The sequence below is a fragment of the Leucoraja erinacea genome, chromosome 19 (genome assembly GCF_028641065.1).
Source record: "Leucoraja erinacea ecotype New England chromosome 19, Leri_hhj_1, whole genome shotgun sequence".
Taxonomy (NCBI): Eukaryota; Metazoa; Chordata; class Chondrichthyes; order Rajiformes; family Rajidae; genus Leucoraja; species Leucoraja erinaceus.
The window spans coordinates 38,673,006-38,699,829 of NC_073395.1; the positions used below are offsets into that span (position 1 = coordinate 38,673,006).

The window sequence follows — 26,824 nt, forward strand, 5'->3', positions numbered from 1 at the left end:
TGACAACTCGTGGCCCGTTTTCACCATTTGCTAATTGGAGCTGTTTCCATCTATTTATTTACCCTCTATAAATCTACAATTGCAGGGCTCGACACACTTCTTATATCAATGAATAAATCAGCTTCTTTCATCAGTTATTCATCACCATGTTCAAAAGTACAAATTATGATAATGTGGAGAAGATAAAACAATTAGAGTGTACGTTCTGTCACTTGAACACCCCATTTCCATGAACCACTAAAATCTAATCATGCACGAATGTAATCATGAATATCTCTTACTTGCACATCCAATTCACTTCGTGAAGCCAGAAGTTCCTTAGGTATGATGCAAATCAAAGTGTTTAGTTTCAGGTGTATGTGCTCACAGCTCTGGTTTCCAATTGTCAGTATTTTGCCATTGATAGCATCAGGTTGAATTGGTTGTCCTTGAAACTAAAGCAAAACATTCCTATGTAAGTTGTTATAATTATTGCAAAAATTAAACAAACATTTTGGACAAGTGAATGGTGCACAGTTATAAACTTCAATCAACATTTTGAGAAGATAGACTCTGGCATAGATTAACAGCATTGAGTGTGTGTGTGTGTGTGTGTGTGTGTGTGCATGTATGTGTGTGCATGTGCCTGTTTTTATGTGAGTGTGTATGTGTGCATGTATGCCTGTGCTTGTACTGTGCCCGTGTGCGTGCGTGTGTGTGTGAGTGTGTATTTATATACACAGTGCCCTCCATAATGTTTGGGACAAAGACCCATCATTTATTTATTTGCCTCTGTACTCCACAATTTAAGATTTGCAATAGAAAAAAAAAAAATCATGTGGTTAAAGTGCACATTGTCAGATTTTATTAAAGACCATTTTTATACATTTTGGTTTCACCATGTAGAAATTACAGCGGTGTTTATATATACATAGTACCCCGTTTTCAGGACAACATAATGTTTGAGACACATGGCTTCACATGCTTTTGTAATTGCTCAGGTGTGTTTAATTGCCTCCTCAACGCAGGTATAAGAGAGCTCTCAGCACCTAGTCTTTCCTCCAGTCTTTCTATCACCTTTGGAAACTTTTATTGCTGTTTATCAACTTGAGGACCAAAGTTGTGCCAATGAAAGTCAAAGAAGCCATTATGAGACTGAGAAACAAGAATAAAACTCTTAGAGACATCAACCAAATCTCAGTCTTACCAAAACTAACTGTTTGGAACATCATTAAGAAGAAAGAGCACTGGTGAGCTTACTAATCACAAAGGGCAAGGAAGCCCTCCACAGCTGATGACAGAAGAATTCTCTCTATAATAAGGAAAAATCCTCAAACACCTGTCCAACAGATCAGAAACACTCTTCAGGAGTCAGGTGTGGATTTGTCAATGACCACTGTCCGCAGAAGACTTCATGTACCGAAATACAGAGGCTACACTGCAAGATGCAAACCACTGGTTAGCCACAAAAATAGGATGGCCAGGTTACACTTTGCCAAGAAGTACTTAAAAGAGCAAACACGGTTCTGGAAAAAGGTCTTGTGGACAGATGAGACAAAGATTAACTTATATCAGAGTTTTGGCAAGAACAAAGTATGGAAGAGAGAAGGAACTGCCTAAGATCCAAAGCATACCACCTCATCTGTGAAACACAGTGGTGTTATGGCCTGGGCATGTATGGCTGCTGAAGGTACTGTCTCACTTATCTTCATTGATGATACAACTGCTGATGGTAGTAGCAAAATGAATTCTGAAGTGTATAGACATCCTATCTACTCAAGTTCAAACAAATGCCTCAAAACTCATTTGCTGGCAGTTCATTCTACAGCAAGACAATGATCCCAAACATACTGCTAAAGCAACAAAGGAGTTTTTCAAAAGCTAAAAAATGGTCAATTCTCGAGTGGGCCTGATCTGAACCCAATTGAGCATGCCTTTTATATGCTGAAGAGAAAACTGAAGGGGACTAGCCCTCAAAACAAGCATAAGCTAAAGATTGCTGTAATACAGGCCTGGCAGAGCACCACCAGAGAAGACACCCAGCAACTGGTGATGTCCATGAATCGCAGACTTCAAGCAGTCATTGCTGGCAAAGGATATGCAACAAAATACTAAACATGACTACTTTCATTGACATGACATTGCTGTGTCACAAACATTATGGTGCCCTGAAACGGGGAGACTATGTATAAACACTGCTGTAATTTCTACATGGTGAAACCAAAATGTATAAAAATGGCCTTTATTAAAATCTGACAATGTGCACCTTAACCACATGTGATTTTTTTCTTATTAAAAATCTGAAATTATGGAGTACAGAGGCAAATGAATAAATGATGGGTCTTTGTTGACTCAGTAGGCCTGTGACAAGGAATGTGTACACTTTTCCCCTCTGATGGCAATGATCTATAAGAGTCTTGGGGACTAAGTCAGCACACGCCAGTTGCTTAATCAGTGAGAGGAAAAAAATCGCCAATATTTTTAGGCAAATTTTACCACTTGTTTCTTCATTCCAGTGGCAGGGATATAGGGACAAGTTATCTACCTGCCATCTCGGTCACATGCAGACGCAGACAAGAACTATGCAATGGGCTTTTGATTTGCTTTGGGATATTTTAAATTCATGAACTGATGCAAGTCAGCATTGTTCTTAGTAAGTTGGATTATACTCTTCAACTAAACCCTTTACCCAGTGAATGTTTTGGAGGAACAAAGAATACAATGAATAACAATTATGCTGAATGTTAGTAATGAGCAAAGATCGGATCTGGATCTTCCTCTTCCTGCAAATGAAACATAAGCCAAAGGAATAGTTGGCTCTCATGCCGGGTGTTGAGCAGCCAGGTTGTTGGCTCTGCGTCAATGTCTGCCTCCATTTGGTGGGTGGTAGAGCGGGTACCCAGAGATGACATGGTTGGCTGTCTGTTGTTCTGCTCTGCATTCACAGGCTGGACTCTGGCGGAGCCCCCATCTCCACATGCTGGCATTGAAACGCCCAACTCCAGTACCAAGTCTGTTGAGCTTCACCCATGCTCCACTGGGGAGGTCAGACCTTGGACAGCTTTTATCTGGTGAAGAGATGTAGCTGTGTAATGGAGGAATCACAGAGAGGGCATGGACAGGCAGAGACAATGGGTCTGCCAGGCCAGTCAGGTTTGTGGATTTTGGGGAGAAGGTAAAATCGGGCCGTGCGGGGCTGGGGAACGATGAGGTTGTGTAATGGTGATGAGGATGATCTGGATGATTCCAGTATTTTTTTAATTTTTTTTTAAACCTGCTAATTCTTCCTGGTTCCTGACATTAATTGTGACAGTTACACACTTTTGAAAATGTCTCTCGAGTTGCAAGATGTACCAATTTATCAGAGGTATTGGGGAGAAATGATTTGGACAAAGCATATTTTCAGATTTAAATAAAGATTTTATAAAGCCATGTCATAAGACTACAATCTTAGATTTTCTTTTACAGGCAATATGTACCAAAGTATACAGTGAATGATTAAATTGTTCCGATTACAATTCACTTACTTTAATCTCAAGTGCATTGCTGCCACTCTTTTTGATTTCCTTGGGAACTTCGAACGTCTCGAACAAAGGATCTTCCGTGTATCCAAAATTGAACGTTGCCACGGAGACATTGTCAAAGATAAAAGTTGCTTTGCCTTGCGTGGGCAGTGTGAGTTTAAAGCAATTGAGAGGGGGAGTTCGACAGTAGATCACCTTCAAGCTATCCTCATATCTACATGCCTATTTTTGGAAGAAGATAAAGTGGGTATCAAGTTTCCACGTATTAAATAGGAATGCAAAGCTTCACATACAAGATCGCTTTTCACTGTACCTCAATAAACTACTGAACTGAGCTTTTAATATCACATAGATTTGCCGATACATTCCAATATTTTGTCAGTGAACATTCTGTAGCTGCCATCACTTTAGTGCACAATTCATTTCATGATGTATCTTCCTGATAAGTTAATCAAATGGTGTCAATGTGTGTAAACTAGGAAATGTGTGAAACAAACTAATGCAGTTTTTCATTTGCTAAAGCAAAATGAAAATTAAACAACAAAGGTATCGACATTTTTTTAAAATGGAGTAAGATATGATTAATGTTTATCAGTTGTCATGTCAACTAATGATCTCTTGAACCTCTGCAGGTGGAGAGCACGTTGAGTGGTTGCATCAAGTCCTGACTCAGCAACTCGAACGGCCAGGAATGAAGGAGAAACATGGTGAACACTGCCCAGTCCATCACGGGTAATGAACTCCCCACCAGTGAAGGGCTCCATCGGAAACGCTGCCTCAAATCAGCAGCCTGTATCATCAAGTATTCACACCACCCTGGCCACGCTCTCATTTCACTCCTGCCTTCGCGAAAGAGGTCCAGGAGTCGGAAAACTTTGACGTACAGCTGCACAAAACAGCTTCGTCCGAACAGCTATATCTCTCTCTCTCTCTCGGATGAGATGTACAAAATCCATGAGAGGAATAGTTTGGATAGATGCATAGAGTCTCTTGCCCAGAGTAGAGGAATCGAGGACCAGAGTTCTAGGTGAAGGGGAAAAGATCCAATAGGAATCTGAGAGGTAACGTTTTCACACAAAGGTTGGTGGGTGTATGGAACAAGCTGCCAGAGGATGTAGTTGACGCAGGGACTATCCCAACATTTAAGAAACACAGGTACATGTATTGGACAGGTTTGGAGGACCAAACGCGGGCAGGTGGGATTAGTGTAGCTGGAATATGTTGGCAAGATGGGTCAAAGGGCCTGTTTCCACATTGTATCCCTCTGTGACTCGATCACTTCTCGACAAATGAACCATGTCCATAGGTCATTGATTTAAAATCATTGGCCATAGTACTGAAGGGAAGAAGAAACGTTTTCACAGAGAGGGTCGTGAAGATGTGAACTGTGGTGTGTGACTTATCATTATTAAAATGCGATTGGGTATACTTGAAGCAAGATCATTTTCAGGGCTATGAGAAGAATGTTGGGGACCCGTGTAGCCGTTAACTATAATATCAATGATCACATTTACTTTTTAAATTGCCTTCAGAACTTGCTCACTCACTGGCAAAGATTTGTCTGTATGAAGTCAAGTTCAATTTGTGTACTTGACACCCCCCCATTATAATTACACCATCTCCTTGTCTCTGCGAAACATGAGGACTACACACCTATCCACATTAATTTTCAGTTGCTGTCTTTTGGTTTTAGTTCAGTTTAAAGATACAGGGCGGAAACAGGCCCTTCGGCCCACCTGGTCCGCACCGACCAGCGATCCCCACACATTGACACTTACTGCGGACAATTTACACATATCAAGCCAATTAACCTACAAACCTGTACGTCTTTGGAATGTGGGAGGAAACCGAAGTTCTCAGAGAAAACCCACACAGGGCATGTGGAGAACGTACAAACTCCGTACAGACAGCACCAGTAGTCGGGATCAAACCCAGGTCTCTGGCACGGCAACTCTACCACTGCTCCACCGTATCGCAAAATTGTCTCTGCTCATTTTGCCGTGCCTTTCTGGACAGTTGTTTTGAACAGCTGGTAGGGATGTGGTGAGCTGTTGACCTTAAATTCAGTAGATTCCATGATTGCAAGCAGCTACATCTCTCCACTGTGAAAGCTTGGTTTAAAATCAAGGCCAGGGCAGTGGAGGCCAGTTCCCTGGATAATTTTAAGAAAGCATGGGCGGAAATCCGGGGGGGGGGTGGGGGGGGACGACGACACATCCCCCCATGCTTGAGAGGTGGGGGACAATCCCCCCCCCCCCCCCCCCATGTTTTGTAATCCGGACTTTATCAGACACTTATTAAGGGCTGTATCGGCCCGTTTGCTGGGCCTTTCAGCGCCCCGCCCGGCTTAAAATCAAACTGCTGCATCGAGGCGATCGAGGCTCCCAATGTTGAAGCCCCCGCCGGCCGATGAAAGCCGACATGAACGGGCCGATTCAAGCCCCACGATTCGGGGCGGACAAAGCTGCTGTTGCTAGAGTTTGGAGTCGGCCACCAATCAGGTCAGCTCCTGATGTTACCGTCCACAGGGCCCACGGCCGAAATTGTGTCCCCGCCATGTTTTTATAGCGATTTCCGTGCCTGCAAGAGAGCTAGATAGGGCTCTTAAAGATAGTGGGAGTCATTGGATATGGGGAGAAGGCAGGAACAGGGTACTGATTGTGGATGATCAGCCATGATCACATTGAATGGCGGTGCTGGCTCGAAGGGCCAAATGGCCTACTCCTGTGCCTAATGTCTATTGTTTAATACATGATTACGATCGAGCCACGAACAGTGTATACAAGGGAATAACGTTTAAGGTGCAAGGTAAAACCAGCAAAGTCCAATCAAGGATAGTCCGAGGGTCACCATCGAGGTAGATATTAGATCAGCACTGCTCTCTGGTTGTGGTAGGATGGTTCAGTTGCCTGATAACAGCTGGGAAGAAACTGTCCCTGAATCTGGAGGTGTGCGTTTTCACACTTCTATACCTTTTGCCTGATGGGAGAGGGGAGAAGAGGGAGTGGCCAGGGTGCGACTTGTCCTTGATTATGCTGCTGGCCTTGCCGAGGTGCGAGGTATACATGGAGTCAATAGAAGGGAAGGTTGGTTTGTGTGATGGTCTGGGCTGCGTCCACAATTCACTGCAAATTCTTGCAGTCTTGGATGGAGCTGTTCCCAAACCATGGTGTGATGCATCCCAATAAAATGCTCCCTATGTTGCATCTGTGCTCCATAAATGGCTCCAATTGCTCTCATATCTGCTTCCACCGCCTCACCTGGCAGTGTGTTCCAGGCCCATTCCAGCCTGTTCATCACTCTCAGCAAAAAAATCTGTTTTGCAAATCTTTAAATGCTCCTCTTATCCTGAATCTGTGCCCCCTATTCACCCCGAGCACAAGTGACTATTTACCAAATCCATACCCCCCAATTTTATACTCTTCCATCAGTTTCCTCCCCTTGGATGCCACGACTCCACAGAAAATTACACAATGACCATGCACCTTAAATGTTATCGGCTTGTGTATCTATACACTGCTCATGGCTGCAGTAACTCAGCTGGTCAGGTAGCATCTTCGGAAAACATGGAGAGGTGCCATTTTGTGTTGAGACCCTTCTTTAGTTTAGTTTAGTCTAGACATACAGCGTGGAAACAGGCCCCTCGACCCACCGGCTCCGTGCCAACCAGTGATCCCCGAACATTAACTCTATCCTATACCCACTAGGGACAATTTTTGCATTTACAAAGCCAATGAACCTACAAACCTGTACGTCTTTGTAGTATGGGAGGAAACCGAAGACCTCGGAGAAAACCCACGCAGGTCACGTGGAGAACGTACAAACTCCGTACAGACAGCACCCGTAGTCGGGATCGAACCCGGGTCTTTCCCCCCCAAAGGTAGTGGGAAGCAGGACAGTTGCAATTGTCACTATACCAGGCAATGTTTTTCACATCTGCCAAACCCAAGTTAGAATTAGAATTTGAGTCACAACACAGAAACAGTCCCTTTGGCCCATTGAGTCCATGCTGACCATCAATCACCTATAGTAGAAAGATAGAAACATAGAATATAGGTGCAGGAGTCGGCTATTCAGCCCTTCGAGCCAGCACCACCATTCAATGTGATCATAGCTGATCATCCAGAATCAGTACCCTGTTCCTGCTTTCTCCCCATATCCCTTGATTCCATTAGCCCTAAGAGCTTTATCCAACTCTCTTGCATACATCCAGTGAATTGGCCTCCACTGCCTTCTGTGGCAGAGCATTTCACAGATTCACAACTCTCTGGCTATCTATACTAATCCTACACTTGTTTATTCTCTCCACATTCTCCGTAACTCATCCCCTCAGATTACACCCCTCACCCACACACTGGGGGCAATTCACAGAGGCCCAATGACTACTGACCCACACATCTGTGGAATGTGGGAGGAAACTGGAGCACCCAGTAGAAGCTCAAGTGGACACAGGGAGTAGGTGCTAATGCCGTACATCATTGGCTGAGGTCAGGATCGAACCTGGGTCTCCAGCGCTGTGAGGCAGCAATTCTACTCATAGTGCCACAGTACTGGCCAGCTGAACAAAACCAGCTTTTAATGAAAAGATTTTGGTCATGAAGTTTGTTAAGCAATGTTAAGTTGTAATTTTGGTTGCATGTACATGTTTTTCCTTTGCTGCTTGCGAAACTGATCTAATGGTTCACTTAGCAGAGTTGTACTTACTAAACAGGGTGAAACAAGAATGTGGCAACTTCCTGCTCTACCACTGTGGGATTTAGTGAATTGTTTTTCAATTTTCCCTTTTCCCACGTTGATGATAAACCTCCGCTGTGACCTGTCAATGCCGACTCACCTTGAAATAATTTGGCTTTTCAACAGTTCTTTCTAACTTATTGACTTAACAAACTTAAACTCCACCTGGTTACACAATGCCAAGCAGCATTGTGTTTATAATTAACTTGCTCTGCTGCTGAGAAATGCACCAACAGCAGCCAGCTTTAATAGCCCGCCTCACAAATATGTTTCTCTTTAATCAAAAGTTTCATGTGTTTTTTTTGATTGTTTGATTGAAAGATACAGCATGAAAACAGGCCCTTCAGCCCACCGGGTCCATGCCAACCCCTTCACACTAGTTCTATGTAATCCCATTTTCAAATCCAATCACTGCATACTAAAGGGCCTGTCCCACTGGGAGTCATTTGCACGTCATGCTGATGGCACGCAAAGATTTTGTATATCCTCAAATCATGGGGTGCCGCGCGCGACCACGTGACACTGCCTATGTCACCACGCACCATGCGCGCGGCACAACACGTGCATCGTGACACGTAAATCATCTGGCGTAAATTATGCGCAAATGACGCCCAAGTGGGACAGGCCCTTAAGTTTGTAACAAGGAACTGCAGATGCTGGTTTTAACCAAAGATGGACACAAAAAGGAGAGAAGGAATGGGTGACTTTGAAGAAGGGTCTCGACCCGAAACGCCACCCATTCCTTCGCTCCAGAGATGTTGCTTGTCCTGCTGAGTTACTCTAACTTTTTGTGTCTATCACTGCAGTTGATAGGGGCCAATTAAACTACAAAACCTGCATGTCTTTGGGATGCGAGAGGAAACTGGAGCACCCAGAGTAAACCCACACAGTCACAGGGGGAACGGGCAAACTCCACATGGACTACACCAGAGGTCAGATTCGAACTCGAGTCTCTGGCGTTGTGAGATAGCGGCTCTACAAGCTGCGCCACTGTGCCGAGGTTACTGGACAACTCAAACCCAAATCTTTTATGTGCCATTTTGCAGTGCGAAACTCCATTTCTCAGCAAGTTAACCTGCAGATGTTAAGTGGTGTTGGGTTGTGATTGTAATTTGAGTTTAGGAATATCATTAAGGGATTACATTTTGATAAGAGTGTATGTCAATGGGAACCAGTAATTAAGGAAAAAGATTTGAGGGGACAAAGATAACTTGTTTCGAAGAGTGGTTATAATGGGCTGATCACTTTAACACGTGCCAATCTAAAAATTACCAACAGGTTAATTAGAAGGGGTTGGCATGTGATTACATTTGCCCCGAATTAGTAGATTCAGAATTGATTTAATAGGAAACCATAAGGTGCTGAGTTACTCCAGTAATGCACATTTTGTTTTGTAAACCAAGATACTGTGAACGATAGACACAAAAAGCTGGTGTAACTCAATGGGTCAGGCAGCATCTCTGCAGAAAAGGAATATGTGACGTTTCGGGTCGAGACCCTTCTTCAGGATTTTTCTTCAGTCTGACGGAGGGTCTCGACCTGAAATGTCACTATTCCTTTTCTCCGGAGATGCTGTCTGACCCGCTGAGTTACTCCAGCTTTATGTGTCTACCTTCCATTTAAACCAACATCTGCAGTTCCTTCCCACACATACATAGAATGATTATGCCATTTAGGAGCGTAAACAGGAAGGACATTTTAACACAGAGCATAATGATAACTGGAATTCTCCCCCCGCCACTCAAGTTATGTTGGTCTATTAACACTTACAAAAACGTTCCATCGGTTTTTTGAGGTAAAGAGTCTGGCGAGATGGAATTACGGGGGGGGGGTCAGGGTGAATTAAGTTTGAGTATCTTACTACAGGAACTAATTCAATGATTGCAAAGACTAAACGCTGAACATTCTACACATGTTGCTATGTTCCTCGGTTATATCAGCGAGCAATGAATGGAACACTTACCACATGAAACTTCTTTGACTCTTGTTGTACAGTTATTACCATCTGGGGAGACTGCACAAAATTCAAATTCATTCCTTTCACAGTCACTGTGCTGCCTCCACTGTAACAGAGAAATAGGTGTTCATAGTTCTGTTCTTGAAAACGAATAGATGTTACAAAGCCATGACTGGGAACCATACCCAAGGAAGAATGTGTGAGGCTCTGGAGAGGGTCCAGAGGAGGTTTACATGAATGATCCCAGGAATAAGTTGGTTAGCATATGATGAGCGTTTGACGGCACTGGGCCTGTACTCGCTGGAGTTTAGAAGAATGAGGGGGGACCTCAATGAAACATACAGAATGGTGAAAGGCTCGGATAGTGTGGATGTGGAGACGATGTTTCCACTGGTGGGAAAGTCTAGAATTGGAGGTCATAGCCTCAGAATTAAAGTACGTTCCATTAGGAAGGAGATGAGGAGGAATTTCTTTAGTCAAGAAGGTGGTGAATCTGTGGAATTCTTTGCCACAGTATGCTGCAGTTGCCGTCAAGCAGAGATAGATATAACCATATCACCATATAACAATTACAGCATGGAAACAGGCCATCTCGGCCCTACAGGTCTGTGCCGAACACTTATTTTCCCCTAGTCCCATCTACCTGCACTCAGACCATAACCCTCCATTCCTTTCCCATCCATATACCTATCCAATTTATTTTTAAATGATAAAATCGAACCTGCCTCCATCACTTCCACTGGAAGCTCATTCCACACAGCTACCACTCTCCGAGTAAAGAAGTTCCCCCTCATGTTACCCCTAAACTTATGTTCCTTAATTCTCATGTCATGTCCTCTTGTTTGAATCTTCCCTACTCTCAATGGGAAAAGCTTATCCACATCAACTCTGTCTATCCCTCTCATCATTTTAAAGACCTCTATCAAGTCCCCCCTTAACCTTCTGTGCTCCAAAGAATAAAGACCTAACTTATTCAACCTTTCTCTGTAACTTAGTTGCTGAAACCCAGGCAACATTCTAATAAATCTCCTCTGTACTCTCTCTATTTTGTTGACATCCTTCCTATAATTGGGCTACCAAAATTGTACACCATACTCCAGAATTGGTCTCACCAATGCCTTGTACAATTTTAACATTACATCCCAACTTCTATACTCAATGCTCTGATTTATAAAGGCTAGCACACCAAAAGCTTTCTTTACCACCCTATCTACATGAGATTCAGGGAACTATGCAGTTATTCCTAGATCCCTCTGTTCAACTGCATTCCTCAATTCGCTACCATTTACCATGTACGTCCTATTTTGATTTGTCCTACCAAGATGTAGCACCTCACACTTATCAGCATTAAACTCCATCTGCCATCTTTCAGCCCATTCTTCCAAATGGCCTAAATCTCTGTAGACTTTGGAAATCTACTTCATTATCCACAACACCACCTATCTTAGTATCATCTGCATACTTAATAATCCAATTTACCACACCATCATCCAGATCATTGATGTACATGACAAACAACAGTGGACCCAACACAGATCCCCGAGGCACGCCACTAGTCACCGGCCTCCAACCTGACAAACAGCCATCCACCATTACTCTCTGGCATCTCCCTTTCAGCCACTGTTGAATCCATCTTGCTACTCCTGCATTAATACCCAACAATTGAACCTTCTTAACCAACCTTCCATGAGGAACCTTGTCAAAGGCCTTACTGAAGTCCATATAGACAACATCCACTGCTTTACCCTCATCAATTTCCCTAGTAACCTCTTTAAAAAATTCAAGAAGATTAGTCAAACATGACCTTCCAGGCACAAATCCATGTTGACTGTTCCTAATCAGACCCCGTTTATCCGGATAGACTCGTGATTTATACAGGTGTCGGGGGTTATGGGGAGAAGGCAGGAGAATGGGGTTAGTAGGGAGATAGATCAGCCAGAGGGAGATAGGATGATGGCAGAGTAGACTTGATGGGCCGAATGGCCTAATTCTGCTCCTATCACTTATGAACATGTCTCACCTGCAGAATGACCATACTGGATAAATCTCAGTGATTGTTGGATTTTCCACATATAGGAATTGATTTTTGAATTCTCGGACGGCGGCATCTATTTTCAAAACCACAGAATACATCTGCATGGAAGCATGGGCTGGAGTCGAGCACTCAATCTTTGTTTCAGAAATGCTGAAATACATGTGTTTAAAAAGACACGGAGGTTAACTTAATAATTGGCTTCAGAGTTGAATCCATCTGGAGTACAGCAAAACCAAATTAAAAACCACACAGAATTCCAGGTCCATTTCCTTGCAGGCAGGAAACCCAAAAAAATATTAAACAGTGCAGGAAGGAGATGCAGATGCTGGTTTAAACAGAAGATAGACACAAAAAGCTGGAGTAACTCAACGGAACAGACGGCATCTCTGGAGAGAATGAATGGATGACGCTTTGTGTCGAGACCCTTCAGACTGAACCAGTGACTGAAGACGAGTCTGAAGAAAGGTCTCGACACAAAACGTCACCTATATCTTTTTTCCGGAGATGCTGCCTGACCCGCTGAGTTACTCCAGCTTTTTGTGTCTATCTTGGACAGTAAACTGGGCTTTGCTTTAGGTGGCTTACCACCGACTTTGCTGGAAGCTGGCAGCAGAATGGCCCTGAGAGTGCGTGGCTTTGGGCCAAGTCTGATACTTTCCATGGTGCAACAGCAAGTGACCCAAAGTTCATTTGGATAACTGACAATTTGGGATGGTACTAGGGGTTTTATCCTAAATGCCATCAGTACAGAGAAATGCCCCAGTTCCACTTAGGTAACCTGAACGGAAACCTCTGGAGACTTTGTGCCCAACCCAAGGTTTCCGTGCGGTTCCCGGAGGTTTTTGTCAGTCTCCCTACCTGCTTCCACTACCTGCAACCTCCGGCAACCTCCGGCAACCACCTGCAACCTCCGGGAACCGCACGGAAACCTTGGGTTGGGCACAAAGTCTCCAGAGGTTTCCGTTCAGGTTTCCTTAGTGGGACAGAGGCAAAAAAGGGTCTAGAATTCACTTGCCTTGGATATAGTGCAACGCAGATTCTTTACTGATTTCTGGAATAGGATGTGTGGGAAAGAACAGCAGATGCTGGTTTAAATCAAAGATAGATACAAAATGGAGTAACTCAGTGGGACAGGCAGCATCTCTGGAGAGAAGGAATGGGTGATGTTTCGGGCCGAGACCCTTCTTCTGACTTCTTCCTTCTCTCCAGAGATGCTGCCTGTCCCACTGAGTTACTCCAGCATTTTGTGTCTATCCTGGAATAAGATATTTGCCCTATTGAGAAAAAAAAGACAAATCACACATTTGTACCGTGCGATCGGGATAATTTACAGAGGCCAATTAACCCACCAAACCGCCCGCGTTGGAATGTTGGAGCACCCGGAGAACAAACACTGTAATGGGGAGACGGACACAAAATGCTGGAGTAACTCAGCGGAACAGGCAGCATCTCTGGAGGGAAGGAATGGGCGACGTTTCAGGTCGGGACCCTTTTAAGTCTCATACAGACAGCATGGGAAGCTAGGATTGAACCCACACTGCACATGAGTAGCAGCAACCCAAGCTGTGCCACACTGCAGCCTAGGCCTCTGGTGGCTTCGAGGCCTACTTTCTATTTGTTTGATACTTTATTATCACACGTGACATGTCACAGTGAAATTCTTTGTTTTGAATGCCATACGCAAGTATGTAAAGAGTCACTGACAAAGGGCTCTGACAAAGTTAAGGGCCTGTCCCGCTTGGCCGTCATTTATGCCTCATTTACGCCTTATATGTAAATTAGGTCGACGTGTCGAGACACGTGGGGCGCGCATGCGATGCGGATGGTGAGGCGTGGAATCGTATGCGGTGGCGCGCGGCGCTCCAGGATTTAGTATAAGAACAAAATCCTCGCACGCCACCTGCGTGACGTATCGCTGACGCATTGGGTACGCACACCAACGCATTGGCGTCCCGACGTCTCACGTGTATCACGTGACGCATGGTTACGTCACCGTGCGGCAGGAAGTTGACGCAAGGACGTTGACACACGGTGACGTATTCCAATGACGTCACGCTCACCATATAGTTGTGCTGACGCATGATGACGAGTGATTTGCGAGCGACATTGCGCATCACGACTCGTCGACCAATTTACATATGATGCGTAAATGAGGCGCACATGACGGTCAAGTGGGACAGGCCCTTTACAAAGTGTTCATTAGTCCCCAATAGTCCTACTTTGTTCTCACCCCCCCCTACCATGCCGGGTTCCCATTTGTTCTCGATGGCCCCCTCTACTTGCTGCAAACAATCTAATGAAAGCTTTGGTTCATTAGATTGCTATTATTGAAGTATAAATTTATAAAATGCATAGCTCTGCTTAGAACCTCAGCAGAACTGATGAAATTCAGATGCGAGCAGTCTGATTAACCGATTAACAACTGAAGTACTGTCTCTGTTTCTCTTCCCACCGATGCAATCTGTGTGTGGAACGCGAGTAGGTTGGTCGGCACTTTGATTTCTAACATCTGCAGTGTTGTGGGGAGTTTAATTTAGAGATGCAGCTTGGAAAAGGGCTCCACCTCCCACCGACTCCACCCAGACCATGGATCACCCGTTTACATTATCCCTGCGTTATTCCACTTTTGCAACCTCGCCCTCCACATTAAGGGCGATATCTTGAGGCCAATTAATCCGCACGTCTCTGGGATATGGGAGCACCCGGAGGAAACGCACGCAGTCAGAGGTAGAGGTCCACACAAACAGAATCAAACCTGGGTGTCTGGCAGTACAAGGCAGCAGCTCCACCAGCTGCCAGAACTTTTGTTTTTCATTTTCACATGAATGAAAAACATCGACCTGTATTTATTTTGGGGGGGTTGGTGTAATCTGTGACAATTCTCTTCAGAAACAGAAGATGGAGCCATTGGGCCAACGAAGGGTTCTCCACTATTAATTAGTGACTACAAACCTTCTATTTGCCAGATCAAGTTATGGAAGAACACTTAGTTTATCTAAACCTCGTTGGTCCTCAAAGTTGCATCAGCCTTTTTTTTTCTTTTTTTTTTTAAACCCAAAATAATTTAAATCAATTATTTACAAAAATGACATGTACAACACAAAACAATACAAACAAACCCACCACAATACAAAGTCAAACAAATATTCTTAAATTCTGAATATCATACAACTAATTTCCCCATCCTTATTGAGAATACATTCCACCTCCCGCAGAGCCCAGGGTGCCCGTAGACAGCACGTGGTCCCTTTCTAAAACCACCCGGGCGCGGACATGACCCCGGAAAAGGGTCAGGCAGCCGGCTCGGGCAGAGCCCTCTTCCACTGCCTCAGTCCTTAGGGGTTTTTAGCCGACACATTACATGAATATACTGTCACCCTATACACTATGTAACGACTGCACTGAGAACAGGAATTGCTTGAAATACAGGGTGGAGAAGGAAGCATCTTTGGAAGGAGACTCAGAGGACGCTTCAGGTGAATTTGTATTTCCTGGATCTCTTGATTAAATTTCAGATTTCCAGCAACCACAATCTTCTACTTATGCAACTATTGTGTCGTAACTCACAATAATGCAAATAAGCAAAATGGGAAGCAAGTAAATAGGATCTAGTGCCTTTTCCTTTTTGGAGTTTTATGCAGTTTCCTTTTGGAACTGTGTGCTGTTCTCATCTCCTAATTTGAGGAAGGACATTCTTGCTATTGAGGGAGTGCAGATTAGGCTCACTGGCTTAATTCCTGGGATGGCGAGACTAACATATGATGAAATAATGGATTGACTGGGCTTGTATTCACTGGCATTTAGAAGGGTGAGAGGGAATCTTATAGAATCATATACAATTATTAAGGGATTGGACAGGCTAGATGCATGAAAAATATTCTTGATGTTGGGTCCAGAACCAGGGGGTCACCCATAGAGTTGTGAATCTGTGGAATTCTCTGCTACAGAAGGCATTGGAGGCCAATTCACTGGATGTTTTCAAGAGAGAGTAAGATATAGCTCTTAGGACTAACAAAATCAAGGGATATGGGGAAAAAGCAGGAACGTGGCACTGATTTTGGATGATCAATCATAATCATATTGAATGGCGGTGTTGGCTCGGAGGGCCGAATGTCCTACTTGCTTTCTATGTTTCTATGAACCACGTTTCTTAAAAAGAAAAACATACCTTTTTAAATCACATGCTTTTCCTCCAATGGAAACCTCCCTTCTGTTTCCGCTGTCCAAGTACTTGCCGGTGATTGTCAGTCGGGTCCCTCCAGACTTTGAACCATAAGTGGGAGAGATGCTGGTAATCGCGGGATTCTGTCACCCGATCGCAAACAAAAGAAAATTGGTCAAATTCCATCGTTCATTTTGAATGTGAATTAGCAGAGGGTTTGCCTGTACACCAGTGCGCTGTACTTTAGGAAGGCTGATTATTAAGGGGCTGTGGGTATTTGCTGCCATCAGGCTTCTCTGAGAAATGACCACTCTTCTCAACAGGGCCCACGTCAGTTTCCAACTGGTTTAATTCAACCTTGGGCATCACATCTCTCGTCACTATTTTTTTTTCTGCATTTGCAGGAGAAAACCTGATGAGTTTCTCCTCTCTAACTTGAGGACAGTACAGTGTTGCAGCTGGTAGAGTTGCTGTCTCAGTGCCAGAGACCCAAGTTCAAGAGAGTTTATTGTCATGTGTCCCAGATAGGACAATGAAATTCTTGCTTTGCTTCAGCATAACAGAATATAGCAGGCATAAATAAATAAATACAGAACAGATCAGTGTGACCATATACCATTGAATATATACACACACACACACACACATAAATAAGCATATAAAGTGCAATAGGCTGTTAAAGTTCCGATTTTTGTTTGAGTTTAATTTAATTGTCTGATGGCTGTGGGGAAGTAGCTATTCCTGAACCTGGCCGTTGCAGATTTCAGGCTCCTGTACCTTCTACCTGAAGGTAGCGGGGAGATGAGGGTGTGGCCAGGATGGTGTGGGTCCTTGATGATGCTGCCAGCCTTTTTGAGGCAGCGACAGTGATAGATCCCCTCGATGGTAGGGAGGTCAGAGCCGATGATGGACTGGGCCGTGTTTACAACTTTTTGCAGTCTTTTCTGCTCCTGGGCACACACGTTGCCGAACCAAGCCACGATGCAACCGGTCAGCATGTTCTCTACTGTGCACCTGTAGAAGTTCGAGAGAGTCCTCCTCGACATACCGACTCTCCGTAATCTTCTCAGGAAGTGGAGGTGCTGATGTGCTTTCTTTATAATTGCATCAGTGTTCTGGGACCAGGAGAGATCTTCAATCCTTACCTCAGGCACTGCCTGTGTGGAGTTTGCATGTTCTCCCTGTGACCATGAAGGCTTCCTCTGGGTGTTCCAGTTACCCCCATATCCCAAAGACATGCAGGTTTATAGGTTCATTGTAACCACATTGTGTAGGGAGAGGGATAACATAGAAAGGGTGGTCGGTGGTCAGTGTGGATCGGGCTGCAGGACCTCTTTCCAAGCTGAATCCCTCATTTAATCAATCAAACATTCAGTGAAGATGATGCTAATTGGAATGCCCGAGCCTCAGCTTTGGCCGAGAACTATGAGCTTTGCTGGACAGGATAAGACTGCAGATACATCTCTGGGGACAACCACGGGAGCAGCAACTCAAAGCCTCACACTGCAAATTTACTGCAAAAATGCACTGATCATGCAGCATGAGAAATCTTCAACTGAAAACGTTGGGCTTGGGAGGATGTTGTAACAACTGAAAGGCCCAGCCAATGATTGCAAGTTGGAATAGAACTATGAATGAGTTGAGACTTATCCATTCCCTACAGACCAAGGGCAATTCACCGACAAACCCACACGTCTTTGGGATGTGGGAGGAAACCAGACCAGCTGGAGGAAAGCCAAGCCAGTTTAGTGGCAAGTTCAAAATATTTAAAAAGGATTTAAAATTTCAGTGGCACTCACCTCCTTCCAGCTGCATTCCTCCAATAGCTTTCTATTTATGAGGAGATCTATCTGAAGTTGGCTCACATTTTAAATTGACAATTTAATACCACGAGTCAGGTTTGTGCTTGTCAGTGCATGAACAACTATTGCAGTACTTCAATTTCCAGAGGAAAATGACCATATGTGAAAAGGAGGCCGGATGATAGCTCTGTGTGGGTTGTGTACAGATTAATACAGAGGGAGGGACTCTCTCCCCCTCTCTCTCTCCCCACCAATGATCAAATGCTTCAAAAGACAGCTGCAGCTTACAATTAACATCATTAGCAAAAGGTCACGTTATCACATTAAAAATAAAATTAGGAATACTAACAATGCAAAAATAGAAAACCACATTTCTTACCACGAAAGAAAAGCCGACGGCTTGTGTTGTTAAATTTCTGTTCAATGTTAAATGAATGTAGACTGGATTATAATCTTGTGTGACGTTAAGTGCTTCCAATAGGCAAACAAGTCTTTGAAAAAAAAAATTAACTGACATTACAAAACAGGAAATAAGACATTATAATTCATCCTCGTTACTGCAGATGCTGGTTTAAACCGAAGATAGACGCAAAATGCTGGAGTAATTCAGCGGGAGAGGCAGCATCTCTGGAGAGAAGGAATGGGTGACGTTTCGGGTCTGAAGAAGGGTCTCGACCTGAAACATCACCAATTGCTTATTTCCAGAGATCCTGCCTGTCCTACTGAGTTACTCCAGCAAATTGTATCTATCTTCATGTTCAAAATATGAATGTATGATCAATCGATTTGCTTTCATTATTTTCTTTATCTGAATAAAACTTTTTTTTCCCCACTGAAGATTCAGATCTAAAGTCTGAGGTGCGAGCATTCACATAACCAGTGCTGCAGATATTCAATGACTACAAGGGGAAAAATGGGAGAACAGTGAATGTAGGGGCAGCACTGTGGCATAACAGTAGAACTACTGCTTTACAGCGCCAGAGACCCAGGTTCGATCCTGACTACGGGTGCTGTCTGTACAGAGTTTGTACTTTCTCCACATGACCCAAGTGGGTTTTCTCTGGGTTCTCCAGTTCCCTCTCACACTCCAAAGACGTAGAGGATTTGGGGTTAATTGGATTGGCAGATTGGACAGGCCCTTAACAGGTAAGATGGTGATGGAGCAAAAATCAAGACTTTAGTCAGTCAGAATCTGTTAGTGGAAATTGGAGAGAATGTACTGGGATCATTCATTGTGTAGGGATCAATCGAGAAGTGTCCTATAGCCTAGAACAAGGGAAGTCCATAACTGTGTTGTCAGACAGAGAGGAGTTACCACAGACTGCCTCGAGTCCCGCAAACATTGCATGGAGTCATACAGTATGGAAACAGGCCCTTCGGCCCAACTTGCCCATTCCAACCGAGAAGCCACGTCTAAACTAGTCCAATCTGCCCATGTTTGGCCCATATTTCTCTAAACCTTTTTTATCCTTGTACCTGTCCAAATGCATATTAAATATTGTTATAGTACCTGCTTGCTGGTTTAAAATGAAGATAGACTTAAAATGCTGGAGGAATTCAGCGGGACAGGCAGCATCTGTGGAGAGAAGGAATGGGTGATGTTTCAGGTCGAGACCAGAATCTGAAGAAGATTCTCGACCTGAAACGTCACCCATTCCTTCTCTCCAGAGATGATGCCTGTCCCGCTGAGTTACTCCAGCTTTGTGTCTATCAACTGTGTAAAGACTCCATGACTCTACAGTGATATAATTAGTAATAATTAAAACTGAAGCAGTACAAATAAACTGAAGTGCAATAACAATAAATACTGAAGTGGCATTATGCGTTATGTCAGCAATCCACATTGGGTTAGATCACGTTAATATTTAGCCTGAATTACACATTCTTGGCATACCTGTTCCTGTTGCTTCTGTTTGCTTCCAATTTGCAGGGAGCAGTTCCGACAATTATGGCCGTCGTTTTAGCACTTACTTTACCGATTTTCATGGTTTCAAAATTCCTTCCACAAATGATCAGCCTTGTTCCACCCTCTGAGGGGGCAGTTAGCGGAGAGATCTGAAAGTGGTTAAAGCAAGAAAGTGAAACAAGCAGCATCCATTCGCAAACCGTTGGTTGTACAACTCCCCGAATCATTAAACAGAGCAGATAAAAATGTAATGTAGAGACTGTAGGGCAGCACGGTGGCGCTGGTGCCTTGGTACTGTGCCAGAGACCTGGGTTCGATCCTGGCTACGGGTGCTGTCTGTAAGGAGTTTGTATGTTCTCCCCGTGACCCGTGTGGGTTTTCTCCGAGAACTTTAGTTTCCTCCCATATTCTAAAGACGTACAGGTTTGTAGGTTAATTGGCTTGGTTATAAATGTAAAATTGTCCCTAGTAGAGTGGTGTTAATGTGCAGGGATCGCTGGTCGGTGCAGACTGTATCTCCAAATTAAATGTCAACAAAACGTGCTTCATCATAATGCTGAATAAGTCCTTTCACGTCTAGTGTTGAGGGGACAAGTCATCAGGTACTCTAGTCATACAAGTAGCAATGATCATTCAATACAGCAGATATGAAAACTCGACATTTCTAAAATGGAAAGTGATTTGATGATTTCTATATTGAGTGCACCAATCCAGGCAGTTGGCTGGCTACTCTCAGCTGTGAAACACTCTTGCACCAAAGACGTAATTTCTGAGTCAGTTGCAGATGTAGATACAGAGGTATAGGTACAGAGTGCTTCTGCGGGAAGTGGAAACTAGCTGCACTGGTCATGGCACATTGATATAAAACCCAAAGGGCAGAGAGAAATGGACAACTAGTCGCAGCGATTGTTGGATGAAATAACTCTATGTCTCCCTCTCAGTCTGAAGAAGGGTCTCGAGCCAAAATGTCACCCATTCATTTATCCAGAGATGTTGCCTGTCCTGTTGGTATTCTCTAGCACTTTGTGTCTATCTTCGGTGTAAACCTGCATCTGTCCACAGCGAACAGGTCAAGGGAAGGGAAGCATTTTGGGTTTAGTCCACATCCTTCCTATACATTATCTAATCCTCATCACTGCTTCCGTGGGGTTCACCAGGGGTTTTCTCTGCCTTGAGATCAAGGATGACTTATTCCCACTCTGGTTTTGTACGATACAAGGTGACTGGTGATGCCAATGGATGAGATCAATGTCTTCCTTCTTATCCCCTCTGAATAACTGTTAATAAACATTTTAACTGCTTCTCATCCACCTCTTACACCTCTGCTCTTAGCCCTTTCCATTGGGATGGAACAATGGTCCTTCCAACTGGCCAGTCTTTGCATTCAGCAGATCATTCTCTGCAATGTCCTCCACTTTCAGAGAGCTTCCACCATCAACACATCTACAACATTCCTCCATCATTCAGCAGGGAGCAGGAACCATTCACTTCACGATTCCCTGGTCCACTCTATGTTTCCACCAACCAACCTTTTTCCTACAGCAATTTCCCTGGCGACCATATTACCTAGTGTCCTCCTGTTAATCTGGATTTACCCTGACAGAGCCACAACAAGAGAGCAGTCCTGAACTACTATCTACCTCGTTGGAGTCTCTCGGACTACCTTAGATCAGACTTTACTGGCTCCATCTTGCACTAAAGGCTATCACAGGTGAACAAGAGGAAGAGGACTGGACTTTGCTGCCTTCCCTCAGTGGGAACCATTGTGGGGGGATGTTTTTTTATGTTTAATGTCAAATTCTTGAATGTTGTGTTTTATTTTTATTGGTGTGCTGCAATGGCAACTCAAATTTCACTACAGCAATACGGGGACTTGTGAATGGGTTGAGAGCACGCTGGGATGGAGGGCAAGTGGGCAGGGGGTAAGTAAGGCTGTGGAGGATCAGGTGAGCAGATGAAGGGGCAATGAAGCATCAGTGGAAGAGAGTAGATGGGATGAAGGGGATTGCAGCAGCTTCCAGAGATAGGGCAGTAACAGGGGAGCAACAGTGGGTTTGGTAACACGATTGTGTCACAATGAGTTGTTGGGTTTGTACATCCTGAGTGGAGAAGCTTGACATAGTTACAGTCAGGAAGGGAAAGGGGCAAAAACCAAGGAAGATACTTAAAAGAGAATCCACAATCAATGCCTTTAACTGATGCCAAATCAGGCCACAGTTCTCCAGTTAAGTTTTGCACCAATGTGCGTGCCAGAGGTTTAGTTCAGAGATACCGCGCGGAAACAGACCCTTCGGCCAGCGATCCTCGCACATTATCCTACACAGACCAGGGACAACTTATTTACACTTATACCAATCCAAGCCAATTAACCTACAAACCTGTACGTCTTTGGTGTGTTTGAAGTTGCCGAATGAGCAAACCCCAACTTGCAAGAGCCAAAGTGTTGGAGTAACTCAGTGGATCAGGCAGCATCTCAGGAGAACATGGATAGAGGGGGGGAGGGGAAGCGAGTGCAGAATAAGGGCATGTCCCACTTACATAACCTAATTCAAGGCCTTTTTTACTCGTGGACATTTTACATCAGGCTAGAAAAATGCCCCGACCTACTTAATGCCACGAGTACCTAGTAGCATCACGACCCGCTACAACCTACCTACGACCTCCTATGATCTCGTAACCGACCATGTTGCGAGTACGAGTCAAGGGCAAACTCGGCAGAGGTCGTGAATTATGTCGTGAAAGTGAGACAGGCCCTTTAGGAGGGATCCATCTTTGACAGTGGGAAACCACGTTTACGAAAGAAAGAGGGCATCTCAGGTCCTTGAATAGAAGGCTTCATCTTGGGAGCAGATATGGTGGAGATGGAGAAATTGAGAGTGGGAGAGTGTCGTTGCAAGAGGCAGGGTGGGAGGAGATGGAATGCAGATTGTGAGATTCAGTTGGTTGAGACGTCAATCTATATTCTGTCCCCTGTGACGGAGATAGAGAGATCAAGAAAGGGGAGAGAGATGTCAGAGATGGTGCAAGTGAATGTGGCGACAGGGTGGAAGTTTGTGGTGAAGAATGAGGTCCACAAGTTCTGCATGGGTGCAGGAGGCAGCCCCGATGCAGTCATCGATGTAGTGGAGCAAGAGTTGGGGGATGGTGCCAGTGTGCGTTTGGAATAAGGACTGTTCAATGTCACTGACAAAAAGGAAGTGTGAGTGTGAGTGCCCATGGCTACACCTTTAACTTGAAGTGGGATGTCCAAATAGAATTTGTTGAGAGTGAGGACAAGTTTCATTTAAAAATAAATTGGATAGGTATATGGATGAGAAGGGAATGGAGGGTTATGGTATGAGTGCAGGCAGGTGGGACTAAGGGAAATAAAGTTGTGTCGGCACGGACTTGTAGGGCCGAGATGGCCTGTTTCCGTGCTGAAATTGTTATATGGTTTATAAGTTCCGCTAGGCAGAGGAGAGTGCTAGTAGAGAGAATTTGATTGAGTCTCTGTGCAGGACATTTGACCAGGTGTGTACGCTTCACTTGTGCAGAGAAGACAGAGTGAGTATACATCAGTGTTCCTCACATTTCACTGCACCTTCGGGTGCAAGTGACAAATACATTTGACTTTGTTGAAGGGATGTGCTTTGGATATTTGTAGAGATACAACAAGGAAGCAGGCCCTTCGGCCCATACTGACCATTATTCCCCGCTCACATTGGCTCTGCATTATCCCACTTTCTCATCCATCCCCTATACAGTAAGGGAGATGTACAGAGGCCAATTAACCTATAAACCCGCACATCTTTGGGATGTGGGAGGGAACCAGAACATCAGGAGCGAACCTACACGGCCACGGGAAGAACGTGCAAATACCATACACTCAGCAGCCGGCGCCAGGATCGAACCTAGAACTCTGAGGTAGTTGCCCTACCAGCTGTGCCATTGCACTGCCTTCTACCACATCATGCTCAGGGGATGTACTGCACATTATGCCTGGATTTTTAGTTGGCATAGCTATTAGTTTGTAAAATGTTGAAGAAAATTAAAATACTTAAATGCTATCAATATTACTCAATACTAGTACAAAACACAAAAAGCACAAGTACTAACACTATACAAAGGAATTTAAGCCTGGATTTTTAGTTGGCAAAGTAATTCATTATAAAATATTGAAGAAATGAGCAGAATGCATTTTTAGTCGAAATACTAAAATATTATCACAATACTACTCGAGTGGCATCATGAAGCTAAACTTCACAGAAAAGTTTGATAATTCTTACCTCTCTGATAATAGCAGGGCAGATGTTCAACATGTGAGTCATGCATTCCTGCTTTCGGGAACACCTTCCACTACACCAGCCACAGCCCATGAAGGACGGAGCTGTTAAACACTTACTGCAGGACAAGAAATGGCCACACCTTGCAGCTGTTAAAGGCAATTTGCTTATCTAGAGAGAGAAAAAAAACATTGAGGTAATTAAACTTTAAACAAATAGGAATTTATTACATGAATATAGCTTCCCCATTCCACACTAAACATTGACTGATCATAATATACCAGATATATTGTGTTGTGTCAGATCAGGGTCAAAATAAGTACTTTAGGCTCAAGTGTTGCTTCCTGATATACTCATACTTTATTGTGACAAAGATACCATGAAAACATAGAAAAATAAGTGCGGGAGTAGGCCATTTGGCCCTTCGTGCCAGCACTGCCATTTAATATGATCATGGCTGATCATCTAAAATCAGTAACCCGTTCCTGCTTTTTCCCCATATCCCATGAATCCTTTAGCAACGAAGATCTAATGGGCCTGTTCCACTTAGGCGACTTTTTTAGGCGACTACAGATTCAAATTCTGATGAAGGTTCATTGATCTGAAGTGTTTAAATGTTGACTGGCTTTCTCCACTTGATGTTGCCCAATTCCCGCATTTTTGGCTTTCATTTAAGTATATATGTACTTTCATATACATATATATATATATACACACATACACACATACTCAAAAAATAAACAGTAGTGGTGCAGTAATAATTATAATAATATTCATAATAGTCTATTGAAGTACATAGCTTATGAGGATGTAGTGTTTAATAGCCTGATGGCTCTTGGGAAGAAGCTGTTCCTGACCCTAGACGTTACAGTTTTCAGGCTCCTGTACCTTTGTCCCGATGGCAGTGGTGAAATGAGTGTGTGGCCAGGATGGTGTGGATCTCTGATGATGCCGGCTGCCTTTTGGAGGCAGCGACTCCGATAAATCCCTTCAATGGTGGGCTGTAGGGAAAGGTTGATCAGGTTGGGACTCTATTCCTTGGAGCACAGGAGGATGAGGGGTGATCTTATAGAGGTGTATAAGATCATGAGAGGAATAGATCGGGTAGATGCACAGTCTCTTGCCCAGAGTAGGGGAATCGAGAACCAGAGAACATAGGTTTAAGGTGAAGGGGAATAGGTTTGATAGGAATCGGAGGGGTAACCTTTTCACACAAAGGGTGGTGGATGTATGGAACAAGCTTCCAGAGGAGGTAGTTGAGGCTGGGACAATCCCAACACTTATGAAACAGCTAGACAGGTGCATGGATAGGACAGGTTTGGAGGGATATGGACCAAATGGGACTGGTGTGGCTGGGACATGTTGGCCAGTGTGAGCAAGTTGGGCTGAAGGGCCTGTTTCCACACTGCATCACTCTAAAATCAGGTCAGATGTATTATTAAAGTAAATACTTGAAGGTAGTGATTAAAATACTTGGGGGACTATTGTTATGAAGTTATCTACATATAGACATGTACCTTTTTCCCAGTAATGATGATGATGTAGCCATTTTCCGACCCGGATTGCTCGACCAGTACTTCAGGGAATACTGAACTGGAATCCAGCTGGAAAGTGAAATGAGGCGTGGACCGCTGGACTCGTGAAATCACCACCTGTGGAGATGAAATATGAAGCAATTCTCAATCATTCTTTTATTTGTTCATGGAGTCACAAGTCACAAGATGCCGCATTTTGATGAGAAAAAACAAATTCACTGCAGCACCAAAGGTTCTCCTCCTGACATTCTCAGTTCAGTTTAGTTTATTGTCACATGCACCGAGGTACAGTGAAAAGCCTTTGTTGAGTGTTATCCAGTCAGCAGAAAGACAATACATGATGACAATCGAGCCGTTACAGTGTACAGATGAATGATTAGGGAATAACGTGTAGGGCAAAGGCAGAGCCAGCAAAGGCCAATCAAATATAGTCCGAGGGTCACCAATGAGGTAGATGGTTGTCTTTCATAACAAATATTGATACTCAGCAGAATCATGATTCCTTTTGGGGATTTAGTTCGGATTCCATGAAGATAGAAAGAAAGACTCAAAATGTAATAGCCCTGTCCCACTGTACGAGTTCATTCCAAGAGTTCTCCCGAGTTTGCCCTGATACGAACTCGGAGATTTACGGTAATGGCCGCTCGCAGGTACTCAGGGCTTTCATGGACATTTTTCAACGTTGAAAAATCTTCACGAGTCTTCCCGACTTTACCTGCTGTTAACGAGTCTTCCCGAGTACCTGTCGTTAGCGTTACGAGCCGCTAAGAGACGTCCCCGAGCTCTGACGTACCCGCTACGTTAATTCTACGTGCCTACCACGAGTTTGATTTTTTTTTTTAACTCGGGAGAGCACTTGAATGAACTCGTTCAGTGGGACAGGGCTTTAAGTCAGCATCTGCAGTTCCTTGTTTAGGGTCTGTCCCAC

General features: G+C 44.1%; 1 protein-coding gene and 1 long non-coding RNA gene across 2 annotated transcripts in view; both read right to left on the reverse strand.

Annotated features, from left to right (window-relative positions):
* The window catches only part of met (MET proto-oncogene, receptor tyrosine kinase), a 236,937-nt gene that overhangs the window by 26,366 nt on the left and 183,747 nt on the right, over window positions 1–26,824 (reverse strand). The window contains 7 exon segments of the mRNA XM_055649985.1: window positions 282–434; window positions 3,507–3,725; window positions 10,201–10,300; window positions 12,215–12,379; window positions 16,398–16,534; window positions 24,365–24,532; window positions 25,879–26,013. Of these exon segments, the coding sequence (XP_055505960.1) occupies window positions 282–434; window positions 3,507–3,725; window positions 10,201–10,300; window positions 12,215–12,379; window positions 16,398–16,534; window positions 24,365–24,532; window positions 25,879–26,013 (1,077 nt within the window).
* LOC129706511 (uncharacterized) lies at window positions 18,541–26,202 on the reverse strand. Its single transcript, XR_008725069.1, has 4 exons — window positions 25,879–26,202; window positions 24,365–24,532; window positions 20,088–20,248; window positions 18,541–18,684 (listed from the first exon to the last, which is right to left on the reverse strand). It is a non-coding gene; the product is annotated as an uncharacterized LOC129706511 (long non-coding RNA).